Source organism: Aedes albopictus, chromosome 2 (assembly GCF_035046485.1).
Source record: "Aedes albopictus strain Foshan chromosome 2, AalbF5, whole genome shotgun sequence".
In the NCBI taxonomy this organism is placed as follows: domain Eukaryota; kingdom Metazoa; phylum Arthropoda; class Insecta; order Diptera; family Culicidae; genus Aedes; species Aedes albopictus.
The window spans coordinates 190,492,976-190,514,481 of record NC_085137.1 but is presented as its reverse complement, the minus strand read 5'-3'; the positions used below and the strand labels follow the sequence as shown (position 1 = coordinate 190,514,481).

The 21,506-nt window shown below is 38.5% G+C and overlaps 1 protein-coding gene across 1 annotated transcript in view; it reads left to right on the top strand.

Moving 5' to 3' along the window:
* Nucleotides 1–278: 278 nt before the first annotated feature.
* Nucleotides 279–21,506, top strand: part of LOC109419060 (meiosis regulator and mRNA stability factor 1) — a 45,517-nt gene continuing 24,289 nt past the window's right edge. Inside the window, exons 1-4 of the mRNA XM_029873565.2 lie at nucleotides 279–774; nucleotides 850–1,007; nucleotides 8,224–8,736; nucleotides 8,793–9,468. Of these exons, the coding sequence (XP_029729425.2) occupies nucleotides 861–1,007; nucleotides 8,224–8,736; nucleotides 8,793–9,468 (1,336 nt within the window). The 5' untranslated portion in view covers nucleotides 279–774; nucleotides 850–860. The remainder of the gene's footprint in view (nucleotides 775–849; nucleotides 1,008–8,223; nucleotides 8,737–8,792; nucleotides 9,469–21,506) is intronic.

Sequence of the window (21,506 nt, the reverse complement as noted above, 5' to 3'; positions counted from 1 at the left end):
TACATTTAATTTTTTGTTTTTTTTTTTGTGCAGTATGTGGCATGTTCACAACGTGTGATACCGTTGCGTACCTTCTAAACTTTGCGATTTGAATCCCGTGTTCTTCCATAATGATGGGACGCATCTCATAACTTGAGAACCACTGCTCCTGCATTGAGACATACCGTTGCGTCTCGCAGACGCACGATTTAAAGAGATGTAAGTCGGGTGATATTGTATTGTTTATGGGCGCCTTAATTTGCTCATTCCGTCTCGGACCGTGCACTCACAGCTCCTCCCTCAGTCCACACACCTGAACCACCACCGTCCGGAGGGATAACTGACAAGCATGCGACAAACGAGATCGATTGTTTGTAATTTATGATACAGTTCGGTTATTCCCGGAATGGGAGTCTCGTAATGCGTGGCTCTTGTTTGGGGATGCGGTCGTACAGACTGAGAGTGAGATGCGTTGTCGCGCTCAAGTTAGGGTGAGATCTCAGCGGTTTGATGGGACTCGAGGCTATTGTTTTTCTGTTGGCCATTGCTTCCCATGCAGTCACGCGATCAACAAGAGCAACCGTTATTGTGTATTACTTTGTTATAGTTTCAAACGTTTTATTGTTTATACCAATTATTTAATACCATCAACCAATTTTATTTTAAACCTGTGAATCTTACTTTAGTTTTACATTACAATTAACAGTAAGTGAGTATTGGTTGACTGTTGCCCTCAAAATTTCATAAACTTCGTCGCCGATTGTTAAACGTTACCGATTGCCTAACGTACAAAAGGTAAGTGTGATTAGTTTATTGTTCTAGTTTCCAAAGCAAAATGTCTCTTACCTACGGGTTCACCTTCCATTTCAGATTTGACCATCATGAGCAACAGCAGCAACTGCTTCAATCAGTCCCTCAGGGCGGTACCAGATTTGGTAGCCAATCTTGCTGCGGAGAATGCCAAATTTCACTACTCTAGGCACAATGGCACCGGAGGTGGAAATGCCAAATATTACAAGAACTTCCAGGTGAGTTAATTGAATGATTATGGGGAAGAATGGCGCAGATGGCTCAGTCGGCAGATGGAAGTTTAGACTTTTTACTATCACTTGGGGGTGGAAACTTTCGTGAGCAATAGTGGGGAAGGTTGTTTGAATACAAGGCAAAAACTTATTATTTTGCCTGTACTGCCGTGAATCGCAAGTCAGTCCCATCTGCAAAAAGTAGGCATTGAGAAAATGAATTCTGAAGTTTTCAAATTCGATTTCTATGTGAAACTTCAAAAAATCGCCATGAATTGAAAACTTCTGCGATCATCATGAAACTTTCACGCATTGCTTCAAACGTGAAAACATAACAGTGATAAATATAAAACTGGCTAAAACTGTGTTAGGTTTTGTACTGGAGGGTCCATTAGTTCGTAATGGGACTGACTTGCGATTACATTTCATTATGGGACAATTCGACTTGGTGTTGTTTTTCAATTTTACTGAACAAACTATATATTTTTATTCACGCAGCTGAAAGATCATCGGAAGAAAGGTCGAAAATGACCATTAACTCATTTGTGCCGAAAATCCAGATGGCGCTGACTTGCGATTAACGGCAGTGTAATACAAGAAAAATAAATAAAAAATAATAATTAAGAAGTCCAGAGTAATTTTTACTGTACTGTGTATCTTCCGTCAATATCTTTACAACGTTTTTGCAGAAAACAGTGAGTTGTTCGTTAAAAACTAAAGGAAGCATTCTAGAAATTTTCAAAAGATATAGTTAGGGATCCAACAATGATCAATGGAGCTTTGTTAATGCACAGGATGTGAATATAAATGAGGACGATAGATGATCTCTTAAAATTAAACATTTACTCGGCGTTCAAGCTCGGCATCTTAGAGCATTAAACAATTTTAGACAATATTTTCGTCATTTGAACCATGCACCGATGCATTGGTTGATTCAAATCTATTATGGGTACTGTTGTAGGAAAAGTGGTTACTCGAATAGTTTGGGTCGTTTATGTTTTAGTTTGACGTTTGCATAATACTGTCATGTAGTTCATGATTGACCAAACATTGTCTAATAGATTGAAGTTTTTTTGACCAAATTTTTAATAATATTTTTTGTGTTTTTGGGTATGAATAACCATGGCATTTCAGGGATTGTTTGGAATTCATTCACAAATCTATTATGTTTTTACAATATGCAAAAATATTGACTTTTATGAAATTTTGGAGAAATACTTCGTATTAACCCTAAAAGGGATACCTTCATGGCCTCAGTTTCGTCACCTCGCTGAGTGTGTTCCATCAAAGACGAGCTCTGAAAGGCGTCTGGGGTCCAATGGACCCCAGGTATCCCTTTTAGGGTTAAAGAGATCCAGTACTTGTTTAGGAAACATCAGAAAACGACGCCATATCCCGGATCTGACGTGCAATTATGTCTAGTTTTTGGCTATATAGACCACTGATTGCGCGTTTTTGCGCTAAGCGCGAAAAAAAAATTTTTTTTTCAGTCATGTCACAATGGAGCCGCGTGGTAGTGGAGGAAGTGATATTGTTTGAAGTTTAAATTTTATCTAAACATAGTTCAAATTGACTTCAGAATACTAACAATTTAGTGTAATTTTCATTCTTGTAAGAGACTTTCACCAAGTCAGATCGTCATAGGAGGAGGGGGGGGGGGGGGGATTCTGATAATGTAATGGTCACAGCTTTAATATATATTTTTTATTTTTATAAATATTATTTTATTTTTTGACAGAAAAACACAAGAAGGTGGGTGCTTCTGTTAAAACCAGTAAGCTGGAGAGGAAAAGAGTGATGACTAAGTATGAATAAGCCTTTATTTACTTAGACACTACCTACATGTTGCTTCACCAGATACAACTAACTCTATTAACCTTCAAAATAAAAGAAAGTCAAAAACAACCGTAAAAAAAAACATGTAAAAATAACTACAAACCATTGCTCATTGCTTTTTTTAAACTGGTCATTTATTCGATTCATCCTTATCGTTAGAGTTGCTCAACAACCTTGGAAGCAATCTCTTCACGATCTTCTATCGAAGTTTCAAAATATAGTGACACAGATTCGTCGACATCTACGCGTTTCTTTTCCACACGAACGTCGCTTCAGTTCAAAGCAACAATCATCTATAACATATAAAAGGAATTCACTAAACGGCGTAAAACGCTATGTTAAATATTTTTCTGCGTAAACGTCGCGATCACCAAGGCAACCTTTGAATATTTTAATCGCAATTTTATGAAACGAACATTTTACGCTCTTTAGTGAAACCCCCTATATTGGTTTTTTAAACTTGATGTTTTATTGTATGTTATTCATGCGGTTTTTTCTAAACACATTTCTACTGAACGACACACAGAGTGATAAAGATTTTGAAAATATTTGCTGGAACTCTACTGTTCATGAATATGATTCCCGATCTCTGATGATCGTTTAACAAAAACTCCCTTTAATATTGCGAATATGAATTGCCAATTCATTATAGATAGGGTTGTTTCGGTTGATAGCAGAGATCGATGTACCTTACAATCCAAACTCTGAAGAGCATAATGAAGTTGTTGAAACGAGATTGATAAAAAGCAGTTCAAATTTTACGCAGTTCACTATATTAGACTATCTGACCCCATAACGATTGCATTAACACACCTCCGATTACCCATCGTAAAATGTCACGTGCTCTATGGGCAGTACCTGAGAATAGACCACATCTTGGCAGCCACCATTGGTGTGTTGAATTGATCCATTGAAAGAAAACGTAGGAAATGATTTTTTCTAATGATTTATGTAGTTTTGAACATTTTGGACCACCCTAACAGCAACAAATACACAATTATTGTTTATTTCAATACCAATACATGATTGAAGAACCCCCAAATCAAAAGGTTAATCAAAATCTACGTTCAGAAAGCACATCGTGATAGCTTATTATCGATTATTTTTACATACTTTACATAATCAGCAGCTTCCAAAATTTTGAACCACCCTAATATAGTAAAATCAAAATATATGAAAAGTAGATTTAGGTAACTAAAATCATCATAACCTGTGAATTTTAGCAATTTCGGTTAACATTTGAGGTTTTGTCCGACTTTTGTATTAAGGCCCGCCACTGTGCAGCGCCAAATCACCAAATCACCTTTAAATTCCATCAACTATTGTTTTTTTTAGCGAAACTTACAGTCGAACTTACAACTAATTTTATATATTAGAGAAAACCGTTTTCCAAGCTTAAAAACGCTGTATCTTTGGAGCGGCCTAAAAGACCTCGGCGAGTTAAGCTTTTTCGACTGGAAAATATCTGATAAGGGGCTGTCCATAAACCACGTGGTCATTAGGGGGGTTCGGCCGATGACCATTTTGTATGGACAAATGAAAAATTTTGTATGGACTAATGACCACGTGGGGGGGGGGGGGCTAAACCTAAACCCCTAAACACGTTTGAATCAAAATTTTTGTAATCAAAATTTACTTATTCGACAAAAATTGAAAAATAACACTATATAAAAAAAATAATATTTTTCCTGGATTCCTCTGACAATTTTCTTCAAAAAAGCCGAAGGTCAAAAATGTGTATATGTTATAGTTTCAAAGCAATAAATTAAGACAAGGAAGGGAAAACTTGGATTTTCCTTGTATTGGCAAAGACGGGAGGACTGCCACGGGCCGAGGGGTGATCCGATCGGCACCAAAATTTGGATTTAATCTTCCTTCATTTAAACAAACATTCCAACAAAATTTGGTCAAAATTCGTGATGGTCGATAACACGTTTTCACTTTTTCTCGGTCACTTCATATGGAATGATTCATATGCTTTTAGTGATTTCTGAAAAAAAAAAAATCATATTGTTCATGAGTTCCTCCGAGTTTTCCTTCACGTATTTCACCAGTAATTCCTCCTGAAAATCTTCCAAAGATACCATTAAGAATTTTTCTTCGGATTCTCTAAGAAATTTAGAAATATCTTCAGTAACAATTCCCAGAAAGTATATTCCTTTGGAAATTTCTAGGAATCTTTATAGAAGTTAGAGTATTTCTCCAGACATTCTTCCAGGGATTCTTTTAAAACAATGTTCATGAATTCCTTCGGGAATTCTTTCTGAACATCCTCCATGAATTTTGTTAAAAGATTTCGACACTGATTTTTCATTAGGGCCTAACTGACATTTTCGAGTTCTCTTCATCGATCCTCTCTTTGTGTTATCACTTATCACAGAATAGGTATTGAGTATCCCAAAGATTTTTTGGTTAAAATGCGAAGAAGACAACTACATTTTGCTATAGAAACAAAAAGACTAATGATTTTGTTTGTTTTGATCAAGTTATTAGCGAAAAAGAGAGTCGACGAAGAGAAATCGATCAAGTCAGTTATATGCTTATGAAAAATCATTGTCGATATGTCTTGGAATTTTTCTAAATATTTATTAATAAATCCTTGTAGGGATTCCATCAAGGGATTCTGAGGAAGAGTTTCCAGAAATTCCTTTAGCACCTTTTCATTTCAAAAAATTCCTTGAAATTCTTTCATATAATCTTCAGGAATTAGGAAACAATTTGTTCAAAAATTTCTTCAAGGATTCTTTCAGAAATTACTCCATGGATTCCATCTAAAACCTACTAAAGAATTCCATTTGAAATATCACTTAACATTCCTTCTGTAGTAAGAGATTATTTCAAACAATTTTCCATGATTTTCTTCCAAGGAACCTCTTTGAAAATATCGCCAGGGACTACCGAAGAAATGCTTAGAAGGTTTCTCTTTGGAATGCCTCGTACGGTTGTTTCAGAAATATTTGCTGTGATTCCTTTGGAGATTCCTCCGGGAATTCTTTGAGATATTACTCCCCAGATATTTAGAGAAGTATTGTATGAAATTGCATAAAACTTGTAGGAGTTATTCTTGGAGTGTTATCTGAAAGAATTTGAATAGAAATGTTTAGAAATTGCCTGATGAGATTTATTTTCATGAAACAATTTAAAAAACAATCATTAAAGGAGCTCCTGCGATACACCACAACAGTTCAGTTAATTGGACGCAGCGGTTTAATTGCCCCAACTCCTGAGATGGCTTTGGAGGAATTTCTAGAAGAATTGTATGAAATTTTTTTTTGGAAAAATTAAGGAAAAAATCCTGGATTAGTTTCTGATAAACTTGCTGAAGGCATTTTGAAAGAACATCATTGAGGAATTTCTGAATTAAATCATGAAGAAGTTTCTGAAAGAATCCTTGAAAACAATTCATCGGGAATTCGTGCAAAAATTGCAGACAAAGGTAGGTGAATAAATTCCCAAATGAATTGTTGAAGAATGATTTGGAACAAACCCTGGAAGAACTCCTGGACATACTTCTGGATTCTTGAAAGAATTCCTTGCACAATGTATGCATAGTGTTAATGGATAACACTCCATGGTAGAATTTCCCTAGAAGAACATGTGAAAACTGGAGAATGCTGTGCTGTAATTCCAAGAAGAGATATTCTTGATATATTCCTGGAGAAACGTAAGAGATAAATCCTGAAGTGATTTCTAATGGAACTCCTGAAAGAATCTTTAGAGGGATTTTTTAAGGGTCGCCGAAAAAAAATCTGAAGGAATCCATGAAGGAAAGGAAGGTTTCTGTAAATCTCTAGAGAAGTTTGCGATCCCACCCGTGGAGGAATATCTGAGGATTTTCCAGGAAGCTCCTGGAGGAACTTCCAGAAGAATCTATTGAGAATTTTCTGGAGGAATTCTTGAAGACATGAAAGAATCCTTCGAGGAATTCCTGAAAAGAGCCCTAACAGAACTAAACAAAAAATCAGATTTTATAATGATCTAAAATAAGTTTTAGAAAAGAGTATCCTTAGAAGAGACGTGCAACGTTGTGAATTTCTATCGAGAGGAATCCTTCATAAATTTCCTGGTAAACGTCATCAAGGATTTTCTCTAAAATTAATAGCATAATTCTTGCAAGGATGGTTTTTATTAAAATCTCTGATTAACGTACGTTTACACCTTTCACACAAAATAGATGAATATTGTACTTAAGTACCGGAAACAAATCATTCTGTATCAACGATTTTTAGCACTTCACTTAAAAAAATAATGTCACGCCGATTACGCCGCCGCAGCCGCGTAATACTGTAAACGCCGCCGCCGGTGAAAACTGCTTCGGCGCACACGTCTACTGAACTGTAAATTTGATGGATTTTTTTTTACAAAAAAATGAAAAAGTCGGCGTTTTAGGCGTAAAAAGTTTAATCAAAGAATCGTTTAGGTTTACAATGCAATTATGTATTTACGAAATTATCCGTTTTCATAAAAATCATCTAAATCAAGATTTATTGGGTGACAAGTAGATATGTTTAATAATAAATTAGTCACTTATTTCTGTATTTTACTCATTATATTATCAAACTACTCGGTTGGCGAACTTGAAAGACTCTTTCAAACTTTGCTGCCATAGCAGTGTCGCACACGTAATAAACATTCGTATGAATGTTTACAGCTGCCAAGTATTCGTTAAATCCGATTTCGTCATAAAACAATATAGAAATATTGGAATTTATGCTAAAAAATGCACTTTTCGGAAGTGATCACATATTTAGCATGGAAATTCAATAGGGTATTTCGGGATAAGTTAAAAAGTTATTTGTTGGATACGATTTCAATACAAATCTCTAAATTATTCTTTCCCAAAAAATTGTTTGATTCTAAAACTATGTGTTCTGACGTTAAACTTGTTGTTCATGGTTAGATACCATCACATTCACCCGGTTTTACATCTTACCTCACCCGTTTGTACTTACCCCGGTGTACATTATTTTCCGGCCTTTTTTTTAATTGAAACTTTAAATTTAAATAGCTGAAAAATCAGAAAACATGCAAAAGATTTATATAGTTTTTCATATTCTGAGTCATTTATTTCAGATGCATACAATAATTTCTGTTCTTTAAAAAGGCACTTCACTGACTGATCAATTCCACCCCGAAAGCTGAATTATTGATTTAATTTAATTTAAATGATATTTATGTGATAGTAATAACAATAAAATTATTCGCAGTTATAATTTATTCCTCATTGCCTAATGAAAACCATAGTCGTACATGTTTGAAGCAATGCCTATTTAAAATTTAGACGCAAAAACTGTGAAGGTGATCAATTATAAAATAATGCATCTTTCTATGAACGTATAAATAGGTGCAAACGAGCTGTTGCTATCAATTATTTTAATTCTTCCAGACCCCGTACGTTCCGCAAATGCACGGCAACTTCAACCAGAGGCAGCGCTTCGCACCGTACCCGAATCGGCACCCATCACAGTGCACCAATCAGAGCAACCATTTGATTCCAGCATCAGCTAACGTCAACTTCGGTAGCAACAGTGGTGGGGCCGCCAACAAATCCCTGAACTCGTCCCTGAACAGCAGCGGATCGGATTCCGGCAAGAACACCACGTTTTACAGCACCAATAGCTCCGGCAGCTCAAGCAACATAAGCCAGTGCAGCAGTAGCAGTACTGGGAGCAGTAGCGGTGCTGGAAGTACTACTTACAATTACTCCTACGGTGGAGCCATGCAGTCTACCGCGGACCATAAAGAAATGGTCGTGCTCCAAATCAGCAATCTGGACCCGTCGATTGAGGAACACAAGATGCACCAATATTTGCTGTGTCAGCTAAAATCTATCACACCGGTTTTGTCGTTGACTATTGAGAGCCCTTCGCTGGCGAAGGTTAAGGTTCCTTCAACACAGGTACGCTCCAGGTTGTATTGTACGTTTCTAAGCTAATTCTATACATCCTTCAACAGTTCGCCAAATTGGTCGTGGCAAATCTACATCGCAAGAAGATTGGTCACAAACGCATGGTAGTATCCTATATCAAAGACCCATCATCGGCCGAGTCCTCGGCACTGCGATGCCAAGTCGCCGGTCTCCTGAAGGACGTCCCGTACTACAGTCTGCCGATCAACAAATTCCGCGAGCTATTCCAATCACGCTTCAAATCTTCGATCAGTGTCCTAGATCTCTATCGCATGCCGGACGTATGCACCATTACACTGGACAAGAACGAAGAGAAGTACATTAGCCTTCAACCGGACGTGATCAACTCGTTGCAGAACAATCCGCTGGTTGAGTCGTCCCAGCATAGTGTCCCGTACTGTATCTATCACTTCAAGCAAGAGAAAGAGAAAGGCTGGGCCGAACAGGAGATTGAACCTCTGCCGAACGTGATGATGAGCATCAGTCAGCTGCAGTCGGTAATCTATTCACTGTTGAAGACCCACAAGGACGACATCCCGGTAGCGAGTATTTTGTACTGCATCGAGAACGAGCTGCAGATCAAAATCGTACCGAATGAGAACGGTGTCCCGTTGGAACATCTGCTCTGTAGCATCCGGGGAGTGCAGATCACTAACAATAACTTTGGAATCAAAGTGCTTACCTGGTTGGATCACGAGCTGAATTCAACCAAGGATAACGATGGTAAGTTATTGAAACTAACAACACTCTTTGAAATTTTTCTGGGATTGGTTTATATCTTCTAGGAAGAATTAATTTTCGGCATACACCCTTTATTTTGAATACCGAACCATCAAGTTTGGTCGATCGGTGTTTTTTGGGTGGAAACAGTCAAGTTGCCATTTGTAACACTGTGTTACCGCGTTGGAAGCGCATTTGAGCAACGTTTGCATATTGAACGCACACAGTTATAGGGTGAATTGCCTTGCGCACCTTAAAAACTCACTAATTGTTGCACACTCCATGCTTTTCTTATGAGAGCTGTGTTGGTAAATTAACCAAACGCCTTTGATGAATATTTTTGATGAGTTGCGCTGTCAGTTTTTTGTTCCGCGTGATTCATTCAAGTGATGCATGCAAGGTAAATAACAGGGCGGTAATCCAATATGTCAGATTGCACAATCCGCCATATAGAAAAACCCAATGACAGCTGGCTAGTTGGTGCCGATCTACTTAGTATTTTTATCACTGTGTGACTGCCTTGATTGCTTGCTTGAACGCATGATTATTGCAAGGAAAATCAAGATGAACCCGTATTTGAATTGAATACAATGAAAAGCAGGAAAATTAACTTAAGACTTGGATGTTTCCCGGATGTTATATGCCAATAAATCTTTCTGGCATTTCGGTCAGTAATACTTTCGTGGGATTTTGATAGAAATTCCCATTGGAGATTCCGTCAAGAGTTCTTCGGTTTTGGCCGGATATTTCCTCTAGGGATTCCGCCGGTAATTCTGTCGGTTATTCCATCTTGGGACTCCGCCCGAATCCGTTTGTGGATCACGCCGGGAATCCCCTCTAGATATTCCGCCAGAATTCCCTCTGGAGTTTCCACTGTGAATTTCCCCTTGAGATTCCTCCAGGAATTCTGTCGCTAATTTCATCTGGATTCCACCCGAATCCATCTGTTTATCCCGCCTCTGAAGACTCCGCCAGAAATTCCATCTAAAGATTCGGCCAGGAATCCCCTCTGAGGATGTCCTTATAGGGAACCGGGAACTCGTTCCCGCCATTCCGCTGGAAATTTCCTCTTGGAATTCCAGCGGAATCCCATCTGAGGATTCCGCCGGGAATTTCGTCTAAGGACTCCAGCCAAATTCTTCAGGGGACTCCGTCTAGAATTGAGTCAGGGGCATTCGCCAGTAATTCTCTCTAGGTTAACAGCCAGGAATTTCGTTTAGCAATTCCGCTAAGAGTACCCTTTTGATACTCTGCCAGAAATTTTATCTCGTACTGAGTACCTGTTGGAGATTCCGCCAGGAGTTCCTTTTGGGGAATTCATTGAAGTTCCCTTTGCAGATTGCTCCAGGTCTTCCTTATGGTAATGCAATTTGAGGTTTGCCCCTGGAATTCCTTTTGGAGATCCTTCCAGAATATCGCTTTGGAAATTCCGTTCCGTTAATTTCTTTTTGGGTATTTACCAGAAGTTGCTTCTGAAGTTTCCTCCGGGTGCTTTCATTCATAAGTGTTTTAATCCATAAGATTCCTCCGGTAGTTTGTTTTGAGGATTCGTTTGGGTCTCTCCAAGACTTCCCTATGGGGTTCCTCCACGAGTTCTCTCTGGGGAATCCTTCAAAGGTGTGGTTTTAATTGAATCTATCGTTTGTTTGATGAGTAGCATCGGCAGTCCCACATCGATGCAACGCTACACGATTAGTTGTTCATCTGCAACAACCAGGCAGCTCATCAACCCATCGTAAGATGGATCATGCTGAGCTGTTGAGCTATGATGGAGAACGAAAGGTAGGAAACACCCCAACTAACAATCACTCTTTTAACAAACACCTTTATGGCGAAAGTATTCAACATGATGCTGAATAACATTTGGATAATACAACCTTTTTTTGGGTCTTGCTCACATAAATATGGAGAAATTATAAAGCATAGTGTTGTGTACCAAGACCAACTGAAGTGTTTGTTGTTATGCTGCCGTTCTACGCCCGATTGTCCCTTGTTATGTGGGAATCCCATATAACATGGGACAACTATGCGTAGAGCGGCAGTAAACGTGTTTTACAAGTATATAGTAAAGCTGTTATTCAACCTTAGCAAAAACTATTAAAAATAAATTAAATGGGTATTTCTCGCTGAGACCGGCCCACTATTTACACCTTGTCTTCAAAAATGTTTAAGGTGCCGATTTTCTGAAAGCCCTCGCCTAAAAAGTAAGAAAAATGCATTTGGTTACTCCAATTGATAGACCCCCCGTTAGTTAGAGTCACAACAATTTTTGCAGACCCCTCGATTTTGGTCAAATGGTGGCTCACTTAAACCGTTATAACTCGAAAGTTTCTCTAACAACCACCTCAAAACGAATTGTTGTTGAAAAGAGGAATGATAGAGCTACTATTTACAATAATAAAAAGTTGAGTCGGCCATAATGATTTTGGCCGCCATCCTCCTCTTCTCTTCTCTTCTTGGCGTAACGCCCTCACTGGGACAAAGCCTGCTTCTCAGCTTAGTGTTCTATGAGCACTTCCACAGTTATTAACTGAGAGCTTCCTCTGCCAATGACCATTTTGCATGTGTATATCGTGTGGCAGGCACGAAGATACTCTATGAACAAGGAAGTCAAGGAAATTTCCTTTACGAAAAGATCCTGGACCGACCGGGAATCGAACCCGTCACCCTCAGCATGGTCATGCTGAATACCCGTGCGTTTACCGCCTCGGCTATATGGGCCTATTTTGGCCGCCATCTTGGGTTTTTATACCAAAACATTTTTTTCACCATGAGGGCAACCACCGATTTTCAAAATTTTTGCATCAATTGAAAGCTGGGACATTTATACATAACATATCAAAAAATTACAGATGTCTTTTTCTTCTTTCAAAAGTTATCTGCAGTTTTGTAAATTAAGCCACGTTTTCTCCATACATTTCCATGCGCACCAGCAACGACATGCAACAGCATACGAGTTTACGCCTGCATGTATACACAAAGGCGCGTGTCGCAAAATTTAGCCAAATCGGAGGTTCGTTTCCGTTTTTGACTGTTTCTCAATGATGCGGGCATTGTTTTTATAACTTTTTTAGTGTTTTGAAAAGCTTAAACCTTCAGCTTTCCATTATTGGGTTCAGAGTTTAAATTCGTGTTGGTAAACACTGCGAAATAACGCTGTATTTATGTAAACGGCCGGCACCGGGCCCAGTGCGCAAAAGTGACATGATCTACAAAACGGCAGATAACTTTTGAAAGAAGAAAAAGACATCTCTAATTTTTTGATATGTTATGTATAAATGTCCCAGCTTTCAATTGATGCAAAATTGTAAAAATCGGTGGTTGCCCTCATGGTGAAAAAAAATGTTTTGGTATAAAAATCCAAGATGGTGGCCAAAATCAATATGGCTGACCCAACTTTTTATTATTGTAAATAGTAGCTCTATCATTCCTCTTTTCAACAACAATTCGTTTTGAGGTGGTTGTTGAAGAAATTTTCGAGTTATAACGGTTTAAGTGAGCCACCATTTGACCAAAATCGAGGGGTCTGCAAAAATTGTTGTGGCTTTAACTAACGGGGGGTCCATCAATTTGAGTAACCAAATGCATTTTTCTTACTTTTTAGGCGAGGGCTTTCAGAAAATCGGCATCTTAAACATTTTCGAAGACAAGGTGCAAATAGTGGGCCGGTCTCAGCGAGAATTACCCAAATGCATTTTTTTTTTAATTTCACGAGTGTTTACGATTGGCAATTATGCTATGAACAACTATTATGAAATAATAACTACATACACATAAATTTACTTAAATCAAGATTCGTATTCGAGACCAGTCACATGCCTTCCTATCTGCGCCATCCTAGGGATAATGAATTGAAGCACTCAAATCAAAACTACTCGTGGTTTAATAATGATCATACTTCGACACTTTCAAATTTTCGTGATTTGTGCCAACGTAAGAACAGTAACGACATTCACAATACGCGCGACGTGAGACGAGACATAGCATTTATAGTACTTACAATCGTCAAGATATTAAAATTTACCTTTCGTCGACCGGTTTCGGGCGCGATGTCGCCCATCAACAGGACAATGTCTGACTGATTGCCTTCAGTTTTCGTACGATGTTCGTACACGTCCGAAATGAAGAGATGCTACTGGGGTGTCGTTTCTACCAGATTAAAAAGACACGACGCAATGAGCGGGTCGTCTTCATTCATCAACGGCCTTAGTGTGTTGCTGATAACATTGACTCCCAAGCGTGTGCAACGTTTTTCTTGCGCTTTTGACGAGTTTGGCATTATTCCAATCAATTTCATGCTGGGAGTCTATTGTATGTGCTGCCACGCTGGATTCGGTTGCTTTGAAAGACTGGACAGCATTTTTGTGCTCTTTTAAACGAACCTTTACTTTCCGGCGAGTTTGGCCAATGTAAACTGCCGGGCAGTCCTTACATTGTATCTCGTATATTCCGGATTGTTCATCCGGCGGTACCTTGTCCTTCAGGTTGCATAAAAGGTCACGTAAGGCCTTGTCATTTTTATGTACAACTTGTAGATTTTGTCGGCGAAGGGCTGTTTTTGTTTGATTGGTTATCCTGGGGTAAAACGGGAAGCAAATTCTTCTGATTTTTTCTGGGTTCTGTTGAAGGGTGGTAATGTTCCTACGGTGGTTTTTCCGTTTGTGCTTCTTCATAATTTTGTTCACAAAAGGCCTGTCGTATCCGTTCACCTCAGCTGCTGTATAAACACGACTTTTTTCTTCTTCAAACTCGTCGCGCTCCATGGGTATATTGTACAGCCGGTGTGCCATGGAGTGAAAAGCAGCTTGCTTCTGAGCGCCAAAGTGATTGGAGTCAGATGTAATATATTGTCGGGCCGCCACCAAACCGGACTTCGCACAATCAAGTCGCGACGCGACCCAACTCGCGACGTTTTTTAATCATGTCAAAAGTAGTGCGCATCCTTCCCGTTGTTGTCAGCAACACAGCGCACTAGATGCGAAACAGTTGCGACACTTGTTTGCCAAGAAAATGGCAATTTTCGATTGAATGTCTGTCTTGATTCCAACCGGATAGACAGTACCTATCCGTTGATGTGGGTTTGCGGTATATACCGAACTTCAACGTGTCGTTTTCCTTTCTGGTGATCAATAAATCTAGAAACGGTAGGCTCCCTTCCACTTCTCTCTATACAGAAAAACTTCAGATGCCATTTTCTCATTGCCTACTTTTTACATATGGGACTGACTTGCGACTCACGGCAGTATAAGTGTTATGTCTCGTCTCACGTCGCGCGTATTGTAAATGTCTTCGACACTTATTCAGCAGTGGTGAGTTACCACAGAACATTATGGTTAACAACTGATGATTACATTATTCAGCAAAAAAAAACGTGTTTTTCATCCTGTACTCTGAGCCGAAGTATGATGAAACGAAAGCGCTTACTCGACTTGTAAAAAACTAGGAGTGGGTAATGTCTGAGACATAACCGCAATGTTGACGTAGGACAAAGGCTGGAACGAGATTCCGACTTTTATATTTCCATAATACAATGTTTGTTGTTATGATAATACAAATGGTGGACTGATATGTTGAGTAAAGTTGTTGTGTGATCGCTTTCGCTGAACGCATTCATAACCCCAAAACATTTTAGCTGTATAAGAGTAAAACAAATCACTCTTAAGCTTACTTTAGCTCAAGAAGCTGTTATTCAGCTGGTTCTGTTATTTGGGAAGATGTTGACTAGTTCAAGAGTTATTTCGTTTTGAAGAGAAATGGTTAAATTACTGTTCTACGAGAGAATTTTCATCGAGCGGATAAAATTATTAGATAATTGAACGGCGTTAAATAGATCTTTTCAACGAAAGTTTAACGTGAACAGGGTGTCGACTCAATTTTAAAAATCAATTTCCCTGACTTTCCCTGACTTTCCAGTCATTTTCACTGAAAATTCCAGGTCATTTAAATCAAAGCTTAAGGGTGTCTGCTCATGAGATAAAATAAAATTCTCATGAATTTTCCTGGTTTTTCTAGGAGTGAAAACATAGAAAGAAAAAAAAAACAAGTAAACTGAACCAGATTTTTTTTTCCAATAGATTTAAGGCATATTGGCAGTATTTGTTCAGAATCTTCTATCTGATACACTGTGTTGGAAATAACTTTTGGCACGTCCACCAAAAACTATATAATTTAGATGAAAATGCTTTCAGAAGATCAACAAATAATTCTTTCAAAAACGCCAAAATTACAACTAGGTATTCTAGTGGAGGTTCGACTGTATCGTTTCAACTATCATCGCTACCAACAAATTAAACATAATTGAGGGGATGATAAAGGCAAAATTGCGCCATTACCAAATGTCCGTTGAAAGTTATAACAAGCAAAATAAGTATAAGACAATTAGTTTCCGTAAATTTTATTAGATCAGACAAGTAACTAGACAACATTTATAATGACTATAATTTTACAGCATGTACCAACAAATTAATGACAGGACAGTTACAATTAGACGAAACACAAGACCAAAAACGACCAAATTAGTGTAAGTTACCGTGACAAAATTATGTAACAGACCAATTAGTACATGTATTAAATTTTAGTTCCCCCTGAAGAAGACACTAACCCGGTGTCGAAACGTTGGGCAAGTAATAAACATCGTTTGCTAATTTCGAGACTGCGTAGCCGTTTTTAATGATAATTACAACTAGGATATTCGAAAGACATACCCTCAGAACATCATTAAGATGACATCTTGATTTTGTTTTATTAGTTAGAACTACTCTATGGGCTACTCCAGATGGCTGCAATTTTGCCGCAAATTTTGCATGTATGTATATTTAAATTTCATAATGAAAAAAAAATCTTAAAAATAAAATCCGCCGAGCACTCTACATGAATCCTTCAGCACGGATTCATCTAAAAGTTCAGCAAAATTATTTCTGATACTGATTGTGTGGTATAGCAAAATGGAGATGACAACACTGCTGGTAACGGCTGTCACGGCTTCTAATGGGCTACACCTTGTACGCACATTCTTGATGCGTTACAAGCGCCGTAGCTATGCTCGTGTCCGTGCCAGACAAAGCACCGCCACTTTCAGTGTTTGGCAGCCAACGAGGTAAGACCTGCTCGAGGGTAGTGCAGCGCGTCGGGTGATTCCTCAGCTTCTTGGATGCGGAAATTGTACACTGATGTGAATAAGTACAGTAAATGTATTGGCAATATCTGAATGCAGTTTATAAACTTTCCTAATTTGTCAAAAAGACCTTCATGAATCGTGTAACTTTTCATGAAATATTCTCTAAGAGGTCTGCCACAATGCTGACAAACTCACTTAGAACTCATTTAGATTTTTTTTATCAAAAATTCGTCACACTTAGAAATTATGTCCCAAAAATACTTTTTAAAATATCCATCAAGCGCTTTCGAAAAGTCGTACGGATTTTCTTGCTAAACTTTCTTATGCCTCTAAACATTGATGGAAAATCTGTTGAATCCTAAAATAAGATTACAGGATGTCTAGCAGGTTATGTTTCGAAATTCTTCAATAACTAGGAATTGCAACATGAATTTCACTCGAAGGACTTTTAGAAGATTGATAATCCCGTCTTCGTTACATAGTTATCATTTTGAAATTGCTGAAACATTTCAAATGCTTTTCAGGAATGGATCAACCAGCATTAAAGAGAATGTCTTTTTGTTTTGTGCTTTTATCTTCTTGAGTTTCAATAAATTTGCATTTTTTTTTTTTGAGATCTTAGGCAAACTCGTTACATGATTCTTCCCATATTCTCATCGAAATTCTTGATGGTTCCTTTACGGTAGATTTAGATCTTTAAAGGATTTCTTGCAGAGCGGTAAGATTCTGTGTTTTTTTTCAGAACCCACATCTTGTAATATATTTCTTTAGACTTCACATAAAACTATCAAGAACCTGAAACATAGTTTTCCACAAGGCCATTAATATACCAATACACCAAGGATCGAAGAAATTGCTTGCATTTTTAAACCGGACTTGTATTTTATACATGAAATAAGTCTTCATGATAAAATTCAGAACAGCATTATGTTAACTGAATACTAAAAAAAATCAGGATGAAGTTCATACATTGATTTGATCGTAAACCAGAATCATGGATGTAACAGTTTAAGGCGAAACTGGATCCATTTCCTCACTTTGTGGTTTTTGATTTTTTATAAAATATTTTCAACATCGGTTTTCGTGCACATGTAGAGTATGGATCAAGGTATCTCCTGATTTTTTTTCTGGTGGAAAATGTTTTTTGTTTTTGCAGAAACCATTTTTTAACAAAATAACACAAAAAATGGTTTCTGCAAAAATGGAAAACATTTTCCACCACTAAAAAATCAGAAAATACCTTGATCCATACTCTACATGTGCACGAAAACCGATTTTGAAAATATTGCTTCGTTATTTTATGAAAAAATCAAAAACCAAAAAAATGAGGAAAATCTTCCAATTTCGCAATAAAGAAACAATTTAACTAGTTTTTGAAATTCTTTAACTGTGGGAATATGTATAACTCAAAAACATCCTTTTATGATAATCATTAAAAAAATTCCCTGACTATCAACAAAATTCCCTGACTTTCCCTGATTTTCCAGGTCTAAAAATAAATTCCCTGACTTTCCCTGACTTTCCAGGTTTTTCCAGGTAGTCGACACCCTGGTGAAACTCTTTCGACAATACGTTGTTTTCATCCAGGAAGAACATTAGTAGCCACTTCACTGTCGTCGCTTTTAATTATCCGAATCATAACTCTTGAGGAATCATTTTCGCTGATCCTGGAAAAGACCATTTATAAAACGGAAGATATTGGCAAGACAATTGCATGAATTCATCACGCAATGCGATTTAACCCATACTGAATGCGGCCGTTTGCTGTCGTGGATGAGATTTATAATGCTGCCACCACGATAGCCGAGAGTCATCGCTGAGTTTGTGTGCTGCTGCCTAGCTGGGAGGTGGCATCTCCACTCTCCTTGACTGATCCATGGAAAATGACGAAAGTTGTCTGAGGAAACAGCTTTTATGCCCCTAGATTAGCAGATGAAGCTCCTCCCATTCGGCGGGCTTCCCAGTTTATTCCGTTTGCATGACCCGCCCACATTGTGTCAGACGCTTCAAATTACTGCAACCGTTCTTTGAGACAATTTCGAATCGAACGGATAAACTAATCGAAGTATTGAAAAATTAAGATCATTTTAATTCGATAAATATTAGAATGAAACAATGTTTCAGGTACAATTCTCCGAATAAGATAACGCATTGCTAAATTTCGGGTAGAAAGATTAGTGATCGATTTTGCTGTTTCTGAGCCACCAAGCATTCAACCATTCACTTTTCGAATGCAATACACTTTTACCGATCGTTGAAATATATCCGAAAATTATCCGATTCATAACTCTTAAGGAATAATTTTCTCTGGTCCTGAAAAGGTCCGTTCAAATAACGGTTGATTTTAGAAAGACAGTTGAAAATTATCCACACTGAATGCGGGAAGCCAGCGAAACCTGCCGCCGCCTGCTGCCGTGAATGAGATTCCTGGTTCTATCAGATAGATAGCCGAGAGCCGTCGCTGGGTTGGTGCGCAGCTACCCAGCTGCGGAGGTAACTTCCATTGCCGGGCCTACCGCAGCCGTGATCAGTGGATGAGATTCCTGGTGCTATCACTCGTCGCAGTTGACGTGCTGCTGCGCAACCGTGGACGTGATAATATCCACCTCCACCCGCCCTGACTGATCCAATGAAAATGACAAAAGAAATCAGAGGAAACAGCTTTTATGCCCCTAGATTAGCAGATGAAGCTCCTCCCATTCGGCTGGCTTTCCAGTTTGTTCCGATTGCATGACCCGCCCCGCATGCTTCGGACGCTTCAAATGATTTTCAACCAAGAAATGAGAGAAATTTCATTTAACAAAATAAAGTAACCAAAATATCAAAAGATTTAGATCATTTTAATTCGAAAAATGCTAGAATTAAACAAGGGATCGTCCTTAAATTAAGGCACCCAAAAATTAGTCATTTTCAACCCCTCCTCATCCCTATGTCACACTTTTTGTATGGAACCTCTGAAATTTGTGTATGGGTTGTCACACTTTGCTGACACCCCCCCCCCCCCCCCCTTTAAACGTGACGCAATTTCTGGACGCTCCCCAATGTTTCACGAAAAATGGTTCTGATAGGACAATGCATTGCTAAATTCTGGGTGGAACGATTAGTGACCGGAATTCAATTTTTCATTTTTCGATTGAACCACATTTTTCTCGATTGGTGGAATGAAATTATCTGATTTACAACTCTTGAGGAAATATTTTCGGTGGTCCTGAAAAGGACCGTTTGATTATTTGACGATTTTAGGAACGAAATGGCATGAAAACATCATGTCTCGCAATGCGTGTTGGTTTTCTCCTTAATGCTAAATACAGGATGCCACCGAAAACTGGTAGGCCGCTTTCTGCCATGGATGATTCCTGGTGCTATCCGCACGATAGCCGAGAGTTGCGGCTGGGTTGATGTGCCACTGCTCAGCTGTGGAGGTGACATCCACCCTGCTTGACTGATCCAACGAAAATAACGAAAGAAATCAGGGGGAACAGCTTTTATGTCCCTAGATTAGCAGATGAAGCTCCTCCCATTTGACTGGATACCAGTTTATTTCGATTACATGCCCCGCCCCGCATGCACCAGACGCTTGAAACGGTTAATCAACCGAGAAATGGGAAAATTTTCATTTAACGAATAAAAAGTAACCAAAATATTGGAAGATTTGGATAATTTAAATTCGAAAAATGGTTAAATCAAACAATGTTTCACGAGAAATGGTCTGGGTATGATAAAACGTTGCTAAATTCCTGGTGGAATCATCATTATTGTTGCGGGGCAACCAAACATACAATTTTTCACTTTTCGGTTGCACCACACTTCTACCGAGCGATGAAATTAAATAATTATCTGAATCACAACTCTTGAGGAATAATTTTCTATGGTTCTGAAAAGAACCGTTTGAACATTGGACGATTTCAGACAGAAAATTGACATGAATTTATCATGCCACGCAATGCGTGTTGGATTTCTCCGTGCTGTTTGCTGGAAGCCGTCGAAAATTGGCCCGCCGCTTGCTGCCGTGAGTGCGATTCCGGATTTTGCTGCTGCCTCTGCCACCACCGCCGAACAATCGATGAAAAGTATTTCTTCCTTGGTCTGTTGCGTTAGACGGTTAGAAGGCGAATGTACAACAGCACCCTTGCCGACAACCACCGCACCGACACCGAGCCGACACGGCCGTCAAAGAAGAATGAGCGAAAACGCAAACAAAGAAAGTGAGCAGCTCTCGTTCGATGCGTTCACCTCGAGACGACAAAGACAAATGAGGGAAGATGCGAAGAAGCAGTAGCTTTTATATTCGACGGGAGCATCCAAAATGTGCTCGATCGTGATTGGCTGGAATAAACATGGGTTCACTTTTCCCAATTTTTCAATAGTTTGTTATTGAAAATCAGCAAATGTTAATATTGGACATAATTGGTGTAAAGATTTCCAATCAATTGGAGCGAAAATTTTGAAAATTCAACGAGAAATGGCTGAGTTATTAACGCTCAAAATCTCCACTTCAAACGTAACGCGGCCGATTTCTGAAAATTTAGAATGACACCCGGTATAGAAAAGAGAGACGTAGTCCTACGTCAAAACACATTATACAGATAAAAGTGCTAATTTGTACATACACTTGACAAGAAGCAGACAAAAGTCTTGTTCAGCTATTTTGCAAGAGAATTACTGAAAGTCGAACAGAAATCTTATTAAACTCTTGAAAAATGTTTTAAATTATCATTAAGGGGTTGCCATAGAACTGTTGGAAGAAACTACCGGAGAATTCTCCGGGAGAGACTGCTAAAAAATTTAATGCGAAGTATGCACTTCAAACGGAATCGCTCAAGTAATTTTCGTTAAGTGCATTATCTTTCCATGACCGGAATGGTAAAGAAATTTAACACAGCAAGCCTTATTTGATTTGACGTTTCGTTTCAGCTCCGTACTA